A 22,496-nucleotide genomic window follows, 5' to 3' on the forward strand; every position below is an offset into this window, starting at 1 on the left:
ATAAGAATCATGCGATTGACGGTGAGAGATTAAAATGCAAGCACGTGAGTTTGTTGACATAACGGATCTCATGGGTCCAACTGAGTGTATTTCTTGAGGGCTATTTGTGGTGATTGTACGTGCGCTTCCAACAGTTTTGGGAAATGTAATTATAGATCGCTACGAGTTTCAAAACAATTATATTATATTATATCTGTATGTAACTTATCAACTTTAATCTTTAACATTGGGCTTATATTTCACATCACTGGGGATATTTTAGTCTGACCTTTTTTTTGGTCATTTATATGTTTTTCTGTGATTTCATTTAAAATTCATTGGGGGTGTGACAGCAACGTTATACGAATGTTCAGTTTGAGAAATATTTTAAAGTCATTTTTGAGTACCTGTTAGGGGATTTAATGTAGCTGAAAAGATTATTTTATTTGCATATTCAATAAAAAATATTCCCATTTGTGATTATTAAACCCTATTTAGAAAATTAATATAATTAGAAATATTAGGTGAACAGCTGGTAATAATTACATTAAAATATGTCTTAACAAATATGTTTTTCTTCTTCGTTTAGTTGTATCAAAGAGGTTTCATTCTTTAAAATAAATAAGTAAAAACAGCAATACATTGTACAATGTACAAGTGCTTCGGTGATTTTAATAGAAACATTGAAATCAAACAGTGATAGAGTTATCGTTCTTGTTTAAAGTAGTTCTGATGTTCTGCCAATATGAAATCCTTCCAGAGGGGCACGAGTCGCTATTCGGATTGTCGCGGAATAACACGAGTTGGTCATGAATGCCATCAGTGATCATGATTTGACCTTGACCCATGCATACACATTACCAAAGCCATCAATGATCATTTGACCTTGACCCATACATACACCTGACCAAAGCCATCAATCGTAATGTGACCTTGACCCATGCATACCCATTACCTAAGACGATCATGATTTGACCTTGACCCATGCATACACATTACCCAAGACATACATGATCATGATTTGACCTTGACCCATGCATGCACATTACCTAAGCCATCAATAATCAGGATTTGACCTTGACCCATGCATACACATTACCAAAGCCATCAATGATCATTTGACCTTGACCCATACATATACCAACCAAAGCTATCAATTGTTTTGTGACCTTGACCCATGCATACCCATTACCTAAGACATACATGATCATGATTTGACCTTGACTCATGCATGCACATTACCTAAGACATCCATGATCATGATTTGACCTTGACCCATGCATACACATTACCTAAGCCATCAGGGATAATGATTTGACCTTGACCCATGCATACACATTACCTAAGCCATCAATAATCATGATTTGACTTTGACCCATGCATACACATTACCTAAGACATCCATGATCATGATTTGACCTTGACCCATGCATGCACATTACCTAAGACATCCATGATCATGATTTGACCTTGACCCATGCATACACATTACCTAAGCCATCAGGGATAATGATTTGACCTTGACCCATGCATACACATTACCTAAGCCATCACTAATCATGATTTGACTTTGACCCATGCATACACATTACCTAAGACATCCATGATCATGATTTGACCTTGACCCATGCATACACATTACCTAAGACATCCATGATCATGATTTGACCTTGACCCATGCATACACATTACCTAAGCCATCAGTGATCATGATTTGACCTTGACCCATGCATACCCATTACCTAAGATCAGTAACTTGAGTATGATGTATATATCCGACAATTGCCCAGAAATAAAACAGTGCTGTACTTTACATGATATACCTGTCATTTTGTCCAATCCATAAAGACACACATCAAGACAGCAAAGCTATTTTCAATATGTTTATTGAAAGCTCTCTACATGCATCAAAAGAAAATGCATATACAATATTTGGCCGAGGGTACATCAATAGGAATCACACTGGCAACAAATCTATTAAAAAACTAGATAAATACTTTTGTAAAAACACAGAATCACAGCCAATATAGTAAAAGAGGCACATTTTTAATGTATACAACAAAACGACAGACTATGTGAACTGGTCAAAGCGTACTGAGAATAGGGTTGTTTTGAACATGACATGAAGGAAAAGATCACATCAAAGTTGTGCATTGTACAAGCTAGTAGCTGATCACAGAACAGCTGGTATGTGCAATCTCTAATAGACAACTGGGTGCCAGGAAACATGTTAGGCCCCACCCTTTGTTCCGATATTTTTAACAAAGTCGGATGAGCGAGTGAGATTAGCACCAGAAATGGGCCTCACACATTGTACCCATGTGGGGAATCAAACCCGGGTCTTCAGCTCGACAAGCGAACGGTTTAACCACTAGGCAACGCCACCAACTCAAGTTGGATGAATGTCAGCTGAAAAGCGGTCACATGCATCCACAAGGAAAGGCTAAAGAAGTTTGACTGTTGAACAGGAGACCTCCAATAGTTGTCAACTGAAGTTCAACCTCCAATAGTTATCAACTAAAGCTCACCATTCACTTAGCACACATCTTGAATGGGACATTTTAGTTGGATATGGTCAGGAATGTTGTGATTACTTTTAAAAGTGAGGCTCAAACCAGCTCTGTATGCAGAAATAATGACAAGTTTTGGACCATATTCTACATATAAAGATTGTTTGCATAATATAAAAGGCAACAATATCCCAACGATAAACAACATTCCACAGTAGCACACATATATCTGAGCAAAAACAGTTTTCAGATGCCATTCTGAGATGTCAACAAAATGTCTTCTTGTAAGAATCTCACTGTAAAACAATACATCTTTGTAATTTCATCTTTCAACCTTATTCAACCTTGAGTGAGTGAGTGAGTTTAGTTTTATTCCACTTGTTGCAATATTCCAGCAATATCACAGTAGGGGACACCACAAATGGGCTTCACACATTATACCCATGTGGGGAATCAAACCTGGGTCTTCGGCGTGACGAGCAAACGCTTTAACCACTAGGCTCCCCCACCGCCCCTTTATTCAACCTTGACCTTCGTCCATGTGTCATTACACCTATAGTTAGTTTGCAGTCACTTGAAGTCTTTCTTTTTTTTCAAGTTGATCGCTATTGGATTTGAGAACATAAAACAACCTCTGGCATGAAACTGTTTAGACTGCAATATTTTACTTTTCAATAAAGAAAAAAACAATTTCATAATTGGTACAATAGATATTTCATTTAATATACTGTAGAAACAGAACAAAACTGTAATACTGTTAGTGTAGAAGGCATTAAAAAGTACTATACATAGTTACAATGTCTATATACACACTGAAAATGAACTGGTTCAAACATCAAAAATATTGTCATCTGTTAAAAAACCACATGAAATACCTAATATAATCTGAATGAAGATTTTGATTGTAATTGTGAAATTCATTAACATAACAAAACAATATCTAGTTTTGGAAAACAAAATGATGACTTTGGTAAATCTTCCAAAGTTCCTCTGAAATAGATCACTGAAATCATATCTCTAAACTGAAAATAACAGTAAACAGAAGAATGAAGGAACAAAATTCAGTTTCTGAAATTATTATTAAACTTCATATTTCCAAGTCATTTTAGAACAATAAATAGTAGTACCCTTTGTGTTGCTCAAATATACAAACATACGACTATTTATTTACATCTATGAAACAGTAGCAGTGTTATCAGAAACCCTGTAGTAACAAACACGATGAATTTGTAAAGTCAGTATACATCAGGAAAATATATAGTATACATTTTATACATAAAGACATCAGAACCTTTTCATATATTGCTTCCAATAAATGTAATTCTGTTTCTTGTACGTTCACAATGGATTAGGAATGTAGAAAGACTCAAGAGCAAAAGTAACTGTGATGAGATAAGTGTAAAGAAAAGTGAACATTTAACATGATTATATTTACAACCAAAAACTGTTAACATGATTATATTTACGACCAAAAACTGTTAACATGATTATATTTACAACCAAAAACTGTTAACATGATAATATTTACAACCAAAAACTGTTAACATGATTATATTTACGACCAAAAACTGTTAACATGATTATATTTACAACCAAAAACTGTTGTGTCAAATTTATGGTTGCCTCGAAGGAAAGCTTGGTCCCCTTGTACACTTTCTATATTCATCATTTTTGGTTGTATCAAACCTCAGATAACTCAGAATAGTGAGTGAGTGAGTGAGTTGGGCTTTACGACGCTTTTAGCAATATTCGAGCAATATCACGGTGGGGGACACCAGAAATGGGCTTCACACATTGTACCCATGTGGGGAATCAAACGCTGGTCTTCAGCGTGACGAGTGGACGCTTTAACCACTAGGCTACCCCACCGCCCCATAACTCAAGTAATTACGTAGGTCCCTTCAACTTTGACTTCAGTGTTGGACTGTATACAATTTAGAAGCTGATATGATGAAGATAAACATTTTCTATGGATAGACAACTTCTTAAGAAGTGACTTTTCTGTGTAGATGCTAACATTTGCTATGATAACAGTGTTATCATCTACACCAAAACATCACATCTATTGCAATAAAGAGTTGTCTATCCATAGAAAGTGTTCATCTGCATACAATTTACATATTTATTGACCAATGTGAACAATAAGCCACTTGTCAAGATATAGTATTCCTACTTGATGTGTTTTTGGATGATACAGTTGACTGAAGATAATTACACCAGTTGCCTTAACATACGCCTTAAAGAACACAAAAAAATTAAATTTAAATCTGAAATTTCAAATCAGTTTAATATTGATGAAAACATCTTCAGATAGATTATGGAATCAGTCTGTCAGTTGGATGCTACTACATATTATCTCCACAGAGAGGTGTTTTCAGTTAAAGAACTTGATCATTACTTTTGCTTTTGATTCCTTTGATCTAGTATTGCTGGTGCTTGCTATGTGTGTGTGTTGCCTTATGACTTGAGATAGGCTCTCAGGAAGTCATTGTAGCTGATACAACCTCCTACATTCTTGTCATAGTAGGACATCAGATGGAAGAACTCATCCTCCGACAAATTAACGTTAAACTGGCGAAGGACCCTCCGGAATTCCACAGCATCGACCACACCTGTGGCCCCCTCATCCAGCTTCCTGAACGTCCGCCTCATCTCCTTCCAGTTGTCTGTTACGCAACTGCGGAGCCTCATCATTGCATCGTAGAACCTGTCACTTGTAACGCCTGGCTGGATCTGTGACAAATGGTGGAAAGGTTCTTTCAGTGCTTGAGTGCACCTCGAAATAACTGGTATATTGACATATTAAGTTTTAGGTACTTCTTTTAAGAGAAATTAACTGCAGTCTTTCAGTGAAGCTACCATGACTGTCGATCTTATGCAACATTGGGAGCTGGATGAATGAGTGAATGTTATTTCATGAAGCAGTCAGCAACATTCCAGCTGTGTCATGCCAAGCCTGGGCCGGAGTGAGTGAATGGGTGAGTGAGTTTAGTTTTATCGCGGCACTCAGCAATATTCCAAACTATATGGCGGCAGTCTGTAAATAATCGAGTCTGGACCAGACAATCCAGTGATCAACAGCATGAGCATCGATCTGCATAATTGGGAACCGATGACATGTGTCAACCAAGTCAGCGAGCCTGACCACCAGATCCCGTTAGTCGCCTCTTACGACAAGCATGGGTTACTGAAGATCAATTCTAACCCGGATCTTCACGGGTGCCTGGGCCAGACAAACCAACAGTTAACGTAAGCAACTATCCATGCAATCCATTATTATTACATATCCAATACACATTCGCCACCTCCTAAATATAGTGGTTACTTGGGACCTACAGTTTACACATTGTGGCCATTCAATACACATTCGTCACCTCCTAAATGTAGTGGTTACTTGGGACCTACAGTTTACACATTGTGGCCATCCAATACACATTCTTCACCTCCTAAATGTAGTGGTTACTTGGGACCAGTTTACAGTTTACACATTGTGGCAATCCAATACATTGTGGCCATCCAATACACATTCTTCACCTCCTAAATGTAGTGGTTACTTGGGACCTACAGTTTACACATTGTTACCATCCAATACACATTTATCATCTCCTAAATGTACTGGTTACTTGGGACCTACAGTTTACACATTGTGGCCATCCAATACACATTCTTCACCTCCTAAATGTAGTGGTTACTTGGGACCTACAGTTTACACATTGTTACCATCCAATACACATTCATCATCTCCTAAATGTAGTGGTTACTTGGGACCTACAGTTTACACTTTGTTGCCATCCAATACACATTCATCACCTCCTAAATGTAGTGGTTACTTGGGACCTACAGTTCACACACTGCAACCATAAAATCCTCATTAGTTACCTACATGTACTGGGGACCTACAGTTCACACATTGTGGCCATCCAATACACATCCATCACCTCCAATAGTAATCTCTGACATGCATGGGGTACTGGGGTCCACAGTACACCCAAAGTAACCACCCAATACTCAATAGTGATCTCTGACATGTATGGAGTACTGGGGTCCACCGTACACCCAAAGTAACCACCCAATACTCAATAGTGATCTCTGACATGTATGGAGTACTGGGGTCCACAGTACACCCAATGTAACCAACCAATACTCAATAGTGATCTCTGACATGTATGGAGTACTGGGGTCCACAGTACACCCAACGTAACCACCCAATACTCAATAGTGATCTCTGACATGTATGGAGTACTGGGGTCCACAGTACACCCAATGTAACCACCCAATACCCATTACTCTACCCAGGAACCCTGCAGGGCACAGACACACATGCTACAGAAACACAACTGCCCATATGCAAGACCATGAGAGCTACATACTGTCATCTTCGGGGGGTGAATCTTCTGCCGTGACAGAAGACTGGAGTTTTCTCTCTGCTTGAGATTCAACAGGAAGTGTCGCAGAAACTCTGCATAGGAGAATGTGCCGTTTTCCTGAAGGTCAAACTTGGTGACAATCCTGCGGAAGTCTTCTGGTGGCATTTGTACGCCGAAAGCACTCATGATGTCTGGAAACAAAAGTTGGAGTTGTATTACAGTGGCTTATCAAGCAAGGGTTATGTTATCTGGTATATGTGAGATGAAGAATTATGTCAAATGGATTTCCTTTAAACTTTATATCACTGTTACGCCAGACCAATTTTATTTATTGTTTTACGGATCCACCGGTCATACAGTTTTTAAGAATAAGGAAAAAAAAAAAAAATTATTTTTCCCTGCTCAAAAAATAAAATGATCATGTTTTTATTGGCCAAAAATGTAAACTTACAAAAAAATTGTTTGATTGTTTTTGCCCCATATTCAATTCATAAATTGGCTTTTAGTAAAAATAAAGTACTTTTGACTGGTGATTTTATTTAGGTTTTCTGAGGACAAAATCCATAAAACAAGAAATATAACTGGTCTGGCCTTACAAGTTTCATCTTATTAAGTCATAAAAGGCCAGTGGATTGTGTCGTCAAGCCAATCATACCACGGTAACATGGTTTGTTCCTTACAATATCAATCACTGGATTGTCTAATCAACAGGCCGCCATTATAGAGTTATTCAAGACACAAACTTTGTATAACTGAAATGTAATTAAGATTTGTTCCAACCTCTGAAGTCATAGATGTCAATGGTGCCAGTATTGGCAGGATCATAATGGCGACACTGGCGCTGGATCTCCTTCCAGTTACGGAAGATGACCTCCTTGAGGCGCCGTTCTGCCATGTCAGCATTAACAAGTGGTGTGGACATGCGTGACATGGAGCGTGACATGGCGAGTGACTGCATGGTGGCGGGACGTTGTTCTTCTAGCTGTTGAAAAATACACAGATCCGTCAGATTAGGAGTACTTACATCGATTAAAAAATTCAGTTCTAATTTCAAAATATGCATTTTATAAAAGTAACATAGTTTTGCAACAATGTCCATTTTCACTTTAAAAAACAAAGTGACACAACAAAAAACATCAACTATTTCCGAATCCAGGGAAGATTAAGGAATCATTACCCCTGTTCATTTCCAATATGTCTGTCCACTTAACAAAGTTAGCACATTTACCACTGGTCACCAGAAGCTACCAGCTACTCTCCCAAAAAGATTCTAAAAGAACAAAGATCTTGTAACCATGGAAACGTATGAAGAACTATGTCACTCTCAGTGTCAGTCAGTAAGGCATTGGTATCAGATCTCAGTCAAGAAGTTTGTTCTTCAAAACACACACCCTAGATGGCGCCCTTGTTGATGCCGACGTTTGTGGTCGGTTTCCAAATATAGCTTGTGATGGGTTTGCTTCAGGTGGCGGTACCATCTCATTGGCTGGTTGAGACATGGGAGGAGCATCACCACTGCCAGAGAACTGCTGCAGGAATTCCTTGTAATCTATATTGCCGAAGTCGTTGACCGGCAGAGAACTCCAGAGCTTCTCAAACTACAAGCAAAATCATGTCGAATAGTATGTAGGTGAAGCTGTCTGAAAACATTAATGACAGATCTTTCAAATAAATACAAGAAGAATTGATTTTGTGTGCATTTTAAATTTAATTAAAATTAAGAGTATGAAATTTATACCATTAGTTTTTCAATTTTATAAAAAAAATTCAGACACCATTATCTAAAAAAATGTATGTTTAATGTTATTACAAAAGTTAGATATGATAAACATTTTAAGTACAGTATATCTTTCTAAATAAAGGTTCTGTAACCAATAACACTGTCATGATTCACATGTACATATGTTTCCTTCTATTCAAGTGTATTGATATCCACCATTAACATACAGCATATAGAAGTCCATGGTAGTCATATGTCCATATAATATCCAACAATGGTATCTGGATGAATTTTAATCATCTGGTATATATTCCCATCCACTTCAGCTGATATTTTCCTAACATCACCTTAATGTCTGATTTGATGCAATATGTACAATGGCAACACAAAGAGAAACATCTCATGTTTCATACTCTTGGTTACCATGGTTTCACTGAAAGTATTACTATTTCCATCTCAGTTCCTCTGTTAGCAGGGCAGTGGGGTAGCCTAGTGGTTAAAGCGTCCACTCATGACGCTGAAGACCCGGGTTCAATTCCCACGTGGGTACAATGTGTAAAGCTCATTTCTGGTGTCTCACACCGTGATATTGCTGGAATATTGCTAAAAGCAGTGTAATACTACACTCACTCACTCATCTGTTTGCCTCAAGATGTGATTCTGTAGGTTACCATGGTCACACGATTATATTGCTACCTCCCTTCAACACACCTGATCATCTGTGAGCCGGAACACATGTTTCTGTAGGTTACCATGGTCACACGATTATATTGCTACCTCCCTTCAACACACCTGATCATCTGTGAGCCGGAACACATGTTTCTGTAGGTTACCATGGTCACACGATTATATTGCTACCTCCCTTCAACACACCTGATCATCTGTGAGCGGAACACGTGTTTCTGTAGGTTACCATGGTCACACGATTATATTGCTACCTCCCTTCAACACACCTGATCATCTGTGAGCCGGAACACATGTTTCTGTAGGTTACCATGGTCACACGATTATATTGCTACCTCCCTTCAACACACCTGATCATCTGTGAGCCGGAACACATGTTTCTGTAGGTTACCATGGTCACACGATTATATTGCTACCTCCCTTCAACACACCTGATCATCTGTGAGCCAGGAACACATGTTTCTGTAGGTTACCATGGTCACACGATTATATTGCTACCTCCCTTCAACACACCTGATCATCTGTGAGCCGGAACACATGTTTCTGTAGGTTACCATGGTCCATGGTCTACCTCCCTTCAACGATTATCATCTGTGCTACTTCTCCCTTCATGGTCACACGATTATATTGCTACCTCCCTTCAACACATCATCTGTGAGCTAGGTTACCGGAACACATGTTTCTGTAGGTTACCATGGTCACCGCGATTATATTGCTACCTCCCTTCAACACACCTGATCATCTGTGAGCGGAACACATGTTTCTGTAGGTTACCATGGTCACACGATTATATTGCTACCTCCCTTCAACACACCTGATCATCTGTGAGCCGGAACACATGTTTCTGTAGGTTACCATGGTCACACGATTATATTGCTACCTCCCTTCAACACACCTGATCATCTGTGAGCCGGAACACATGTTTCTGTAGGTTACCATGGTCACACGATTATATTGCTACCTCCCTTCAACACACACCTGATCATCTGTGAGCCGGAACACATGTTTCTGTAGGTTACCATGGTCACACGATTATATTGCTACCTCCCTTCAACACACCTGATCATCTGTGAGCCGGAACACATGTTTCTGTTACCATGGTCACACGATTATATTGCTACCTCCCTTCAACACACCTGATCATCATGAACACATGTTTCTGTAGGTTACCATGGTCACATCGATTATATTGCTACCTCCCTTCAACACACCTGATCATCTGTGAGCCGGAACACATGTTTCTGTAGGTTACCATGGTCACCACGGAATTATATTATTTGCTACCTCCCCTTCAACACCTGATCATCTGTGAGCCGGACATGTTTCTGTAGGTTGTTGGTCACCGATTATATTGCTCCCTTCAACACACCTGATCATCTGTGAGCCGGAACACATGTTTCTGTAGGTTACCATGGTCACACGATTATATTGCTACCTCCCTTCAACACACCTGATCATCTGTGAGCCGGAACACATGTTTCTGTAGGTTACCATGGTCACACGATTATATTGCTACCTCCCTTCAACACACCTGATCATCTGTGAGGCCGGAACACATGTTTCTGTAGGTTACCATGGTCACACGATTATATTGCTACCTCCCTTCAACACACCTGATCATCTGTGAGCCGGAACACATGTTTCTGTAGGTTACCATGGTCACACGATTATATTGCTACCTCCCTTCAACACACCTGATCATCTGTGAGCCGGAACACATGTTTCTGTAGGTTACCATGGTCACACGATTATATTACTACCTCCCTTCAACACACCTGATCATCTGTGACCCGGAACACATGTTTCTGTAGGTTACCATGGTCACATCGATTATATTGCTACCTCCCTTCAACACACCTGATCATCTGTGAGCCGGAACACATGTTTCTGTAGGTTACCATGGTCACACGATTATTATATTACCTCCCCTTCAACAACACCTGATCATCTGTGAGCCGGAACACATGTTTCTGTAGGTTACCATGGTCACCACGATTATATTGCTACCTCCCTTCAACACACCTGATCATCTGTGAGCCGGAACACATGTTTCTGTAGGTTACCATGGTCACACGATTATATTGCTACCTCCCTTCAAACACACCTGATCATCTGTGAGCCGGAACACATGTTTCTGTAGGTTACCATGGTCACCACCGGTCACACGATTATATTGCTACCTCCCTTCAACACACCTGATCATCTGTGAGCCGGAACACATGTTTCTGTAGGTTACCATGGTCACACGATTATATTGCTACCTCCCTTCAACACACCTGATCATCTGTGAGCCGGAACACATGTTTCTGTAGGTTACCATGGTCACACGATTATATTGCTACCTCCCTTCAACACACCTGATCATCTGTGAGCCGGAACACATGTTTCTGTAGGTTACCATGGTCACACGATTATATTGCTACCTCCCTTCAACACACCTGATCATCTGTGAGCCGGAACACATGTTTCTGTAGGTTACCATGGTCACAACGATTATATTGCTACCTCCCTTCAACACACCTGATCATCTGTGAGCTACCTCTCCCTTCAACACACCCGGAACACATGTTTCTGTAGGTTACCATGGTCACACGATTATATTGCTACCTCCCTTCAACACACCTGATCATCTGTGAGCCGAACACATGTTTCTGTAGGTTACCATGGTCACACGATTATATTGCTACCTCCCTTCAACACACCTGATCATCTGTGAGCCGGAACACATGTTTCTGTAGGTTACCATGGTCACAACGATTATATTGCTACCTCCCTTCAACACACCTGATCATCTGTGAGCCGAACACATGTTTCTGTAGGTTACCATGGTCTGCGATTATATTGCTACCTCCCTTCAACACACCTGGATCATCTGTGAGCCGGAACACATGTTTCTGTAGGTTACCATGGTCACACGATTATATTGCTACCTCCCTTCAACACACCTGATCATCTGTGAGCCGGAACACATGTTTCTGTAGGTTACCATGGTCACACGATTATATTGCTACCTCCCTTCAACACACCTGATCATCTGTGAGCCGGAACACATGTTTCTGTAGGTTACCATGGTCACACGATTATATTGCTACCTCCCTTCAACACACCTGATCATCTGTGAGCCGGAACACATGTTTCTGTAGGTTACCATGGTCACACGATTATATTGCTACCTCCCTTCAACACACCTGATCATCTGTGAGCGGACACACATGTTTCTGTAGGTTACCATGGTCACACGATTATATTGCTACCTCCCTTCAACACACCTGATCATCTGTGAGCGGAACACATGTTTCTGTAGGTTACCATGGTCACACGATTATATTGCTACCTCCCTTCAACACACCTGATCATCTGTGAGCCGGAAACATGTTTCTGTAGGTTACCATGGTCACACGATTATATTGCTACCTCCCTTCAACACACCTGATCATCTGTGAGCCGAACACGTGTTTCTGTAGGTTACCATGGTCACAAGATTATATTGCTACCTCCCTTCAACACACCTGATCATCTGCGAGCCGGAACACATGTTTCTGTAGGTTACCATGGTCACTGCGATTATATTGCTACCTCCCTTCAACACACCTGATCATCTGTGAGCGGAACACATGTTTCTGTAGGTTACCATGGTCACTGCGATTATATTGCTACCTCCCTTCAACACACCTGATCATCTGTGAGCCGGAACACATGTTTCTGTAGGTTACCATGGTCACACGATTATATTGCTACCTCACCCTTCCTTCAACACACCTGATCATCTGTGAGCTGGAGCCGGAACACATGTTTCTGTAGGTTACCATGGTCACACGATTATATTGCTACCTCCCTTCAACACACCTGATCATCTGTGAGCCGGAACACGTGTTTCTGTAGGTTACCATGGTCACACGATTATATTGCTACCTCCCTTCAACACACCTGATCATCTGTGAGCCGGAACACATGTTTCTGTAGGTTACCATGGTCACACGATTATATTGCTACCTCCCTTCAACACACCTGATCATCTGTGAGCCGGAACACATGTTTCTGTAGGTTACCATGGTCACACGATTATATTGCTACCTCCCTTCAACACACCTGATCATCTGTGAGCCGGAACACATGCTTCTGTAGCACCTCCCGGAAGTCATCCTTTGGTACCACTCCAATCCTGGCATAATCAATGTCGGCAAAGTCTCTGTCGAGGTTGTAGTAGTGAGCAGTGACTGCCTCTTGGAGCCTCTCCTGCACTTCGTCCACGGCCATCAGCTGCGTGCCTTGTCGGCCTTTCATAGACTCCTGAAGGATGCCTAACCAACGTTCCTGGTCCTGGTCAACCACAAAGGTCAATGTTCAAACGTCAAGGAACAAAGGTCAAGGCGATAATGTCAAAGGTCAAGTCATGGAAGTCAAAGCGCAAATGTCAAATTACCAAGGTCAAGGCACAAAGGTCAATCCACAAAAGTCAAGGCATGATGGTCAAGGACAAAAGGTCGACATCCCAAGGTCAGGGCACTATGGTCAAGGCAACAGAGACCCAAAAATGTCAAACATAATTGTGTTATACATTACATTCCCAAAAACTGTCCTAGCATCATACCATGGCACCAGTAGGGGTCTCTGCTGGAGCTGTTTATATTTATCATCACTTTTTAAAGAATCATTGCCATCTTTAGAAAATCAAAATGCTAGGTTCAACTTGTATTTTACAGATCCTGTACATACCACCACTGACATGTAACTCGAATGCAATGAAATAACTTCAACCAAGTTACAAATTATTGGAATATACAACTTCATTCTCATGAGAAAGATTTTCAGTCACCACCAAGTTTCCCAGGTGTACCTGCTGCTCTGTGTTGCCGTACTGGCCGAGGAATGTTGTGTAGTCCACCATGTTGTCCACCAACCTCAGCTTGGACTTGAGGTGTTTCCACTGAGGTTCGGACATCTTGAAGCAGAACAGATCCAGAACACGACGGAAGTCTTGCACCGAGATCTTACCCTTGTCATGCTTGTCAAAGGCTGCAAACGCCTGTTGGGAAATGAATAGGTTATAGATGGTCTTAAGATAAGATAATTTCATATCTCTCTGATTGTATGTACATAAAAATAAACAAGAAGGTAGATTTAATACACTTGTAGGTGAGTGCTTTCTGCTCAAACATATCAAATAATGCATTGCTGTGCATGATATGTAACGTTACTGCAAAATATATGAAATATCGATAACAAGAACAAGGGAGATAATGACGAGTCTTCACATTCTGGTATTTTCATGTTGGCAAAAAATGTTAAATGAGTGAGTGAGTGACTAGTTTTATGCCCCCGACTCGGCAATATTCAGCTATATGGCAGAGTCTGGACCAGACAATCCAGTGATCAACAGCATGAGTATCGATCTACACAATTGGGATACAATGACATGTGTCAAACAAGTCAGCGAGTCTGACCATCCGATCCCATTAGTCACCTCCTACAACAAGCATGGGATACTGAAGATCAATTCTAACCTGGCACTTCACTAGTAAATGTCAAACGAACCTGTTTTCTTCTTTATGATCAGCTTATTGTCATAGCAGTAATTTGTACATTGAAATAAGACGCCATTTTTCCTGTAACATTATGTCACAGTGCATGGCAACACTACATTGTATTATCAACAATTCCTTTGAGCTGAAATTGCATGAAATATATAATTATATCTAGTATATGTATATTCTTAATGATGTCGTTTGTATTTCATAATTAGGACATGCACTGCTAACAAATATATAACAGTGAAATCTTATCATAAGGAAGTAGGTAAATGAATAACAGGTAAATTCGCTCTTCTAATCAGGGAGAAAATAATATTTACAAAATGCAAAATCTTGCATCATAGTGTTTCCACCTTGGCATTTATCTGTACATACCCTTCCTATAGCATCTGCTTGTGTCCTCATCTTGTTGTGTAGCTTGGTCTCTGCATCAACCGGATGCAGACCGTGATGCTCCTCGATACTGACATCTTGCTGCGGACCTTCTCGGTCACCATAAGACGACTTGCGGCCATCTTGGAATGCCTTGAGGAACATGCTGTAGTCCAATCGGCTTCTGTCAGAGTGCAGCCCAAGCCTGTAACAATTAAAGGTCAAAATTATCTACGATGGATCTTTGCACTGCAGGCAGAATGGTTAGTTTGCCTTCATGACTTGGAAGATTTTACATTTGGAAATGAAATTGTTTACAGTAGGGTTTCTACTATTAAACCATGTACATTGTTACAAAATATCCACTACAAACAGCAAATTACATCTCTGAAGTCTGGCTGGGTGAAGGATGTTACTCTCATCTGACTTACATGTCACATGGGAAAAATACATTGAGTCTGAATGGTAGAGGTCAACTTTATCAGCCAAGAGGGAATTTTGTGACTTTTTAGGCTAGCCATGACCACCACCACCCACTCACTCCCCCCGACATGACTTACGTATAACCATGGCAAGTAACCATGGCAACTAACAAAGAAATAGGGTGTGTAGTAAACATAAATACAAAATTTATCACTTTACAATGTGGCACTCAGTTCCATTAAAAAGGCAATTCATTAAGTCAGTTCGAACACAAACATAGCTTGCTGGGGATCTATTTTCACCAAGAATAGCCGCTAGTTGAAGACCATTGAGGTGATCTTCATCCAAACAAAGTTATGGACAAGTGAAAATGGCCTTCACCTTTATAAAAAAACAAACATTCATTGACAAACCTGGAATCCCCATGAGGTCAGTTATTGAGAAAACATGGCAGACATATAATTCAGTTATGTCGTAGTCCTACCTGTCCAGCAGACTGTCAAACTCGTCATCACTGATGAAGAAGTTGAGGTCAACCAGCACCTTCTGTATCTCTGTTGGTGACAGCCAACCCCTCTTCTTGGTGTCGTACTTTCGGAACGCAGAGTAGAAGTCGATGTAGTGGTCTCTTATCCGATCCCTACACAGACACATAGCCACAGGCTTATAGTTTGTCTACAGCGGTTTTGTCAGTTAGTCCGTATCAAGAGATACCAACTTCAAATGACTGAATGTCCAAGCAAACAAATGAACAAATGAAAAATAAATAAAATAATTGTTTCGATGAAAATACATCACTGACTGCAATGCATGACAAAATTCTAAAAATCTGCATATTGTCACAAACTGAACCATTTGACTATTAACTGGTTTTCTAAGATACATCGGTGAAAGATCAGGTGCCAACAGTACTTTATCAGACGATAAAATTAACGCTTTTTGCATTACGTCACAATGTATTAACGCCACTGCGCCATTCTAGTCTGCCCCCTCGTAATCGAACATACTCTTGGTAAATGACGACATGATTCATGTCAGGTGTCATCGCCTCGTACAGCCTTCTACAGTAAACTACTCCGTAGCACACCGTTTTGGGGTTTGCAGTTGCTTCACTCGGCTCCCATCACTGGTGGAAACATCACGTTTACATTTTTCGATGGATATGTCTCACAATTAAACAGACACACAGCAATGTTCACAATGTTTACATTCCAGTAATGCATATGTGGAGTGTCGCTTGACTAGTCCGAGCTTCACTTCCATGTACTGATCTAAACTTACGTCATCAAACTGTTAATCTTTGTTTTTCTGGTAACATAAGCCTTAACGTAGGGGAGCAGATGCGTCAATAGAACAGTGCGTCAGTTAGCCCTGAACGATGATTGTTAATTTAGGTCATGACACCATTTTTCTGTTTGTTTTCTGCCTAAGATTTATCGCCAATAAGTATTAAATTTGGCATCTTAGAAAAGAAATAAAGTTCGCTCTACCACCATATTACAGTGTAATAAAGCACACTTTCTCCCTGAACTATTATAGAGTTCTAGAGCGTGCTTTAACTATCAGAGTTCAGGGCGAAAGTGTGCTTTATTACACTGTACATGGTGGTAGAGCGACCTGTATTTCCTAAGTTTATCTGACAATGCCAGTATTGAGGTTAATAACTAGACCAAATTACTCTCAATGTTTGTTTTGTTCCAAATTTGTAACATATGTCACTTGACCAAGTTGATAAACTTTAGTTCAATACATCAAGAAAATTCTGCAAAAGTCATAAAATCTTTGCATCAGTGGACATCAAGAAAAGGTTTCAAACACTGATGTAGCTAGTCAATTGAACATCATTGAAATTATGAGTGGTGTAAGTAAAGGTTCCAGTAGGAGATTTATGGTTGTTGTGGCATAATACATTTTTGCAAAACAAAGCTTTGAAAGAATCTAAGGGGTAGTATCATATCCTGAAAGTTATATTTTGATATTCACCCTTTTTCAGAAACAACAATCATCTGAAGTTTATTAAGTGTAGGTGACAAAGTTTTTTAGAAAGGAAAGAATTCACCAAGACAAAACAATCACTGTATACTAAGAGTCAGTTAAGTGAACATTTCTGATATCTTGTGGGCATCTAGTTAGTTGGGGAGGGGAGGGGGAAGGAGAGTATGCCATGATTTTGGCATCACTGACCTTTGTCTATTTCACAGTCCCTGAACCAAATTAGTTTCCATTTCACCTTACTACAGAAGCCCTAAATGAAGCAGGTCCAGATTTGTTCAGGTTCTTAATCACCCATCTAACCAGCGCTTCAATTCAAAAAAAGTTATTTGTTTCTGTCAAAATCATATATATCAGAGACGAAACATGAGTCTTGAATGCCCAGTGCCCAGCCATGTAAGTTCTGTATGTACTGACCTCAGCTGTCTCTCGACCCACTCTGCCGTCATGGCGCTGCCGAGACTGGCTTGTTTCTGTGTGATGTCCTCATGCTTCAGCTGCTGGGCTCTGTTGTGTTCCTCCAGGTGGCGCTTGCTCTCATCAATGATTGTCATGCTCAGCCCCTCGTCCATCGGTCCGAACTTCTCCGCTCCCAACTTGTTGAGGAAGTCCTGGTGTGATATGTACCCTTTTCCTTCCTCGTCATACCTACACACAATTACCACAGACTAAACATTTCCTTCCTCGTCATACCTACACACAATTACCACAGACTAAACATTTCCTTCCTCGTCATACCTACACACACAATTACCACAGACTAAACATTTCCTTCCTCGTCATACATACCTACACAATTACCACAGACTAAACATTTCCTTCCTCGTCATACCTACACACAGAATTACCACAGACTAAACATTTCCTTCCTCGTCATACCTACACACACAATTACCACACAGACTAAACATTTCCTTCCTCGTCATACCTACACAGAATTACCAGACTAAACATTTCCTTCCTCGTCATACCTACACACACAATTACCACAGATTAAACATTTCCTTCCTTGTCATACCTACACACACAATTACCACAGACTAAACATTTCCTTCCTCGCCATACCTACACACACACAATTACTTCACAGACTAAAGATATCCTTCCTCTCGGCCATACCTGCACACACAATTACCACAGACTAAATATTTCCTTCCTTGTCATACCTACACAATTACCACAGACTAAACATTTCCTTCCTCGTCATACCTACACACACAATTACCACAGACTAAACATTTCCTTCCTCGTCATACCTACACACACAATTACCACAGACTAAACATTTCCTTCCTCGTCATACCTACACACAATTACCACAGACTAAACATTTCCTTCCTCGTCATACCTACACACAGAATTACCAGACTAAACATTTCCTTCCTCGTCATACCTACACACAGAATTACACAGACTAAACATTTCCTTCCTCGTCATACCTACACACACAATTACCACAGACTAAACATTTCCTTCCTCATCATACCTGCACACACAATTACCACAGACTAAACATAACCTTCCTCGTCATACCTACACACACAATTACCACAGACTAAACATATCCTTCCTCTTCATACCTTACACACACACAATTACCACAGACTAAACATTTCCTTCCTCGTCATACCTACACACACACATTACTACAGACTAAACATTTTCCTTCCTCACATACCTACCTACACACAATTACCACAGACTAAACATTATCCTTCCTCATCATACCTGCACACACAATTACCACAGACTAAACATATCCTTCCTCATCATACCTGCACACACAATTACCACAGACTAAACATTTCCTTCCTCAGTCATACCTACACACACAATTACCACAGACTAAACATTTCCTTCCTCATCATACCTACACACACAATTACCACAGACTAAACATATCCTTCCCTCATCATACCTACACACACAATTACCACAGACTAAACATATCCTTCCCTCATCATACCTGCACACACAATTACCACAGACTAAACATATCCTTCCTCATCATACCTACACACACAATTACCACAGACTAAACATATCCTTCCCTCATCATACCTGCACACACAATTACCACAGACTAAACATATCCTTCCTCACATGCCTACACACAGAATTACAAGACTAAACATTTTCCTTCCTCATGATACCTACACACACCAATTACAAAACAGACTAAACATATCCTTCCTCATCATACCTGCACATACAATTACTAGACTAAACATTTCTTTCCTTGGCCATACCTACACACATACAATTACTAGACTAAAATATATCCTTCCTCATCATAACCTGTACACACAATTACTACTAGACTAAACATTTCCTTCCTCATCATGCCTATACACAGAATTACCATAGACTAAACATATCCTTCCTCATCATACCTACACACACACATTACTACAGACTAAACATTTCCTTCCTCTCACATATCCTCCTACACACACAATTACCACAGACTAAAACATATCCTTCCTCATCCATACCTGCACACAATTACCACAGACTAAACATATATCCTTCCCTCATCATACCTGCACACACACAATTACACAGACTAAACATTCTCCTTCCTCACATACCTACACACACAATTACCACAGACTAAACATTTCCTTCCTCAGCATACCTACACACACAATTACTACAGACTAAAGATATCCTTCCTCATCATACCTGCACACACAATTACCATACAGACTAAACATATCCTTCCTCATCATACCTTGCACACACACAATTACTACACAGACTAAACATATCCTTCCCCTCATCATACCTAGCACACACACAATTACCACAGACTAAACATATCCTTCCCTCTCATCATACCTGCACACACAATTACCATAGACTAAACATATCCTTCCCTCGTCATACCTACACACACAGAATTACCAGACTAAACATTTCTTCCCTCATGATACCTACACACACAATTACCACAGACTAAACATATCCTTCCTCATCATACCCTGCACACACAATTACTAGACTAAACATATCCTTCCTCGGCCATACCTACACACACAATTACTAGACTAAACATTTCCTTCCTCATCATACCTGCACACACAATTACCACAGACTAAAACATATCCTTCCTCATCATACCTGCACACACAATTACTTCATAGACTAAATATTTCCCTTTCTCGTCATACCCTACACACACAATTACCACAGACTAAAACATATCCTTTCCTCATCATACCTGCACACACAATTACCACAGACTAAACATTTTCCTTCCTCAGCCATACCTACACACACAATTACTGTAGAGGGCTAAACTTCTTTTCCTCTTCCTCACATAATACCTACACACACACAATTACTACACAGACTAAATATATCCTTCCCTCATCATACCTACACACAATTACCACAGACTAAACATTTCCCTTCCCTCGTCATACCTACACACACAATTACCACAGAATAAACATTTCTCCTCCCTAAATACCCTACACACACACACTACCACAGACTAAACATTTCCTTCCTCACATACCTACACACACAATTACCACAGACTAAACATTTCCTTTCCTCACATACTCTACACACACACTACCACAGACTAAACATTTCTTTTCACATACCTCCCACACTACCACCACAGACTAAATATTTCCCTCTTCCTCAAGCATATACTCTACACAATTACTACACAGACTAAACATTTCCTTTCTCACATACCTACACACACATTACTACAGACTAAATATTTCCTTCCTCACATACCTACACACACACTGCACAGACTAAACATTTCTTCCTCACTATATTCTACACAACTACTATAGATTAAACATTTCCCCTTCCTCGCCATACCTACACACACAATGACCTCATAGACTAAACACATTTCCTTCCTCGGCCATACTCTACACACACAATTACCACAGACTAAACATTTCCTTCCTCGTCATACCTGCACACACAATTACCACAGACTCAAACATTTCCTTCCTCTCATCATACCTACACACTACTACCACAGACTAAAACATTTCCTTTCCTCGTCATACCCTAGCACAATTACTACAGACTAAACATTTCCCTTCCCTCTATACGCTATACCTACACAATTACCACAGACTAAACATTTCCTTTCCTCACATACCTATATAATTACCACATAGACTAAAGATATCCTTCCTCGGCCATACCTACACACAGAATTACTTCAGACTAAACATATCCTTCCCTCACATACCTACACACAGAATTACTTCTCAGACTAAACATTTCCTTCCCTCATCATACCTACACACACAATTACTACAGACTAAAGATATCCTTCCCCTCATCATACCTGCACACAATTACTACAGACTAAACATAACCTTTCCTTCGCTTATACCTACACACACAATTACTAGACTAAACATTTCCTTTCCTCACATATATTTCCTACACACACAATTGTAATACAGACTAAAAGCATATCCTTCCTCACTATACCTGCACACACACTACCACATAGACTAAAGATATCCTTCCCTCATCATACCTGCACACACAATTACCATAGACTAAACATATCCTTTCCTCGGCACATACCTACACACACACACTACATAGACTAAACATTTCCTTCCTCTGTCATACCTACACACACAATTACCACAGACTAAAATATATCCTTCCTCATCATACTCTGCACACACTACTACTACAGACTAAACATATCCTTCCCTCAAGCCTCATACCTTGCACACACACAATTACCATAGACTAAACATATCCTTCCCTCATCATACCTAGCACACACAATTACCACAGACTAAACATATCCTTCCCTCATCATACTTGCACACAGAATTACCTAGACTAAACATTTCCCTTCCCTCGGCATACCTACACACACAATTACTCACAGACTAAACATATCCTTTTCCTC

General features: G+C 40.0%; 1 protein-coding gene across 1 annotated transcript in view; it reads right to left on the minus strand.

The window, feature by feature from the left end:
• Positions 1-4,311: 4,311 nt before the first annotated feature.
• The window catches only part of LOC124274836 (EF-hand calcium-binding domain-containing protein 6-like), a 67,430-nt gene continuing 49,245 nt past the window's right edge, over positions 4,312-22,496 (minus strand). The window contains exons 22-30 of the mRNA XM_046710199.1: positions 17,996-18,226; positions 16,071-16,226; positions 15,167-15,368; positions 14,098-14,286; positions 13,350-13,580; positions 8,248-8,454; positions 7,637-7,838; positions 6,860-7,047; positions 4,312-5,222 (exon numbers count right to left, since the gene is read on the minus strand). Coding sequence (XP_046566155.1) covers positions 4,947-5,222; positions 6,860-7,047; positions 7,637-7,838; positions 8,248-8,454; positions 13,350-13,580; positions 14,098-14,286; positions 15,167-15,368; positions 16,071-16,226; positions 17,996-18,226 — 1,882 coding nt within the window. The 3' untranslated portion in view covers positions 4,312-4,946. The remainder of the gene's footprint in view (positions 5,223-6,859; positions 7,048-7,636; positions 7,839-8,247; positions 8,455-13,349; positions 13,581-14,097; positions 14,287-15,166; positions 15,369-16,070; positions 16,227-17,995; positions 18,227-22,496) is intronic.

The sequence above is a fragment of the Haliotis rubra genome, unplaced genomic scaffold, assembly GCF_003918875.1.
Source record: "Haliotis rubra isolate DU_JTF1 unplaced genomic scaffold, ASM391887v1 Scf195, whole genome shotgun sequence".
Classification (NCBI taxonomy): domain Eukaryota; kingdom Metazoa; phylum Mollusca; class Gastropoda; order Lepetellida; family Haliotidae; genus Haliotis; species Haliotis rubra.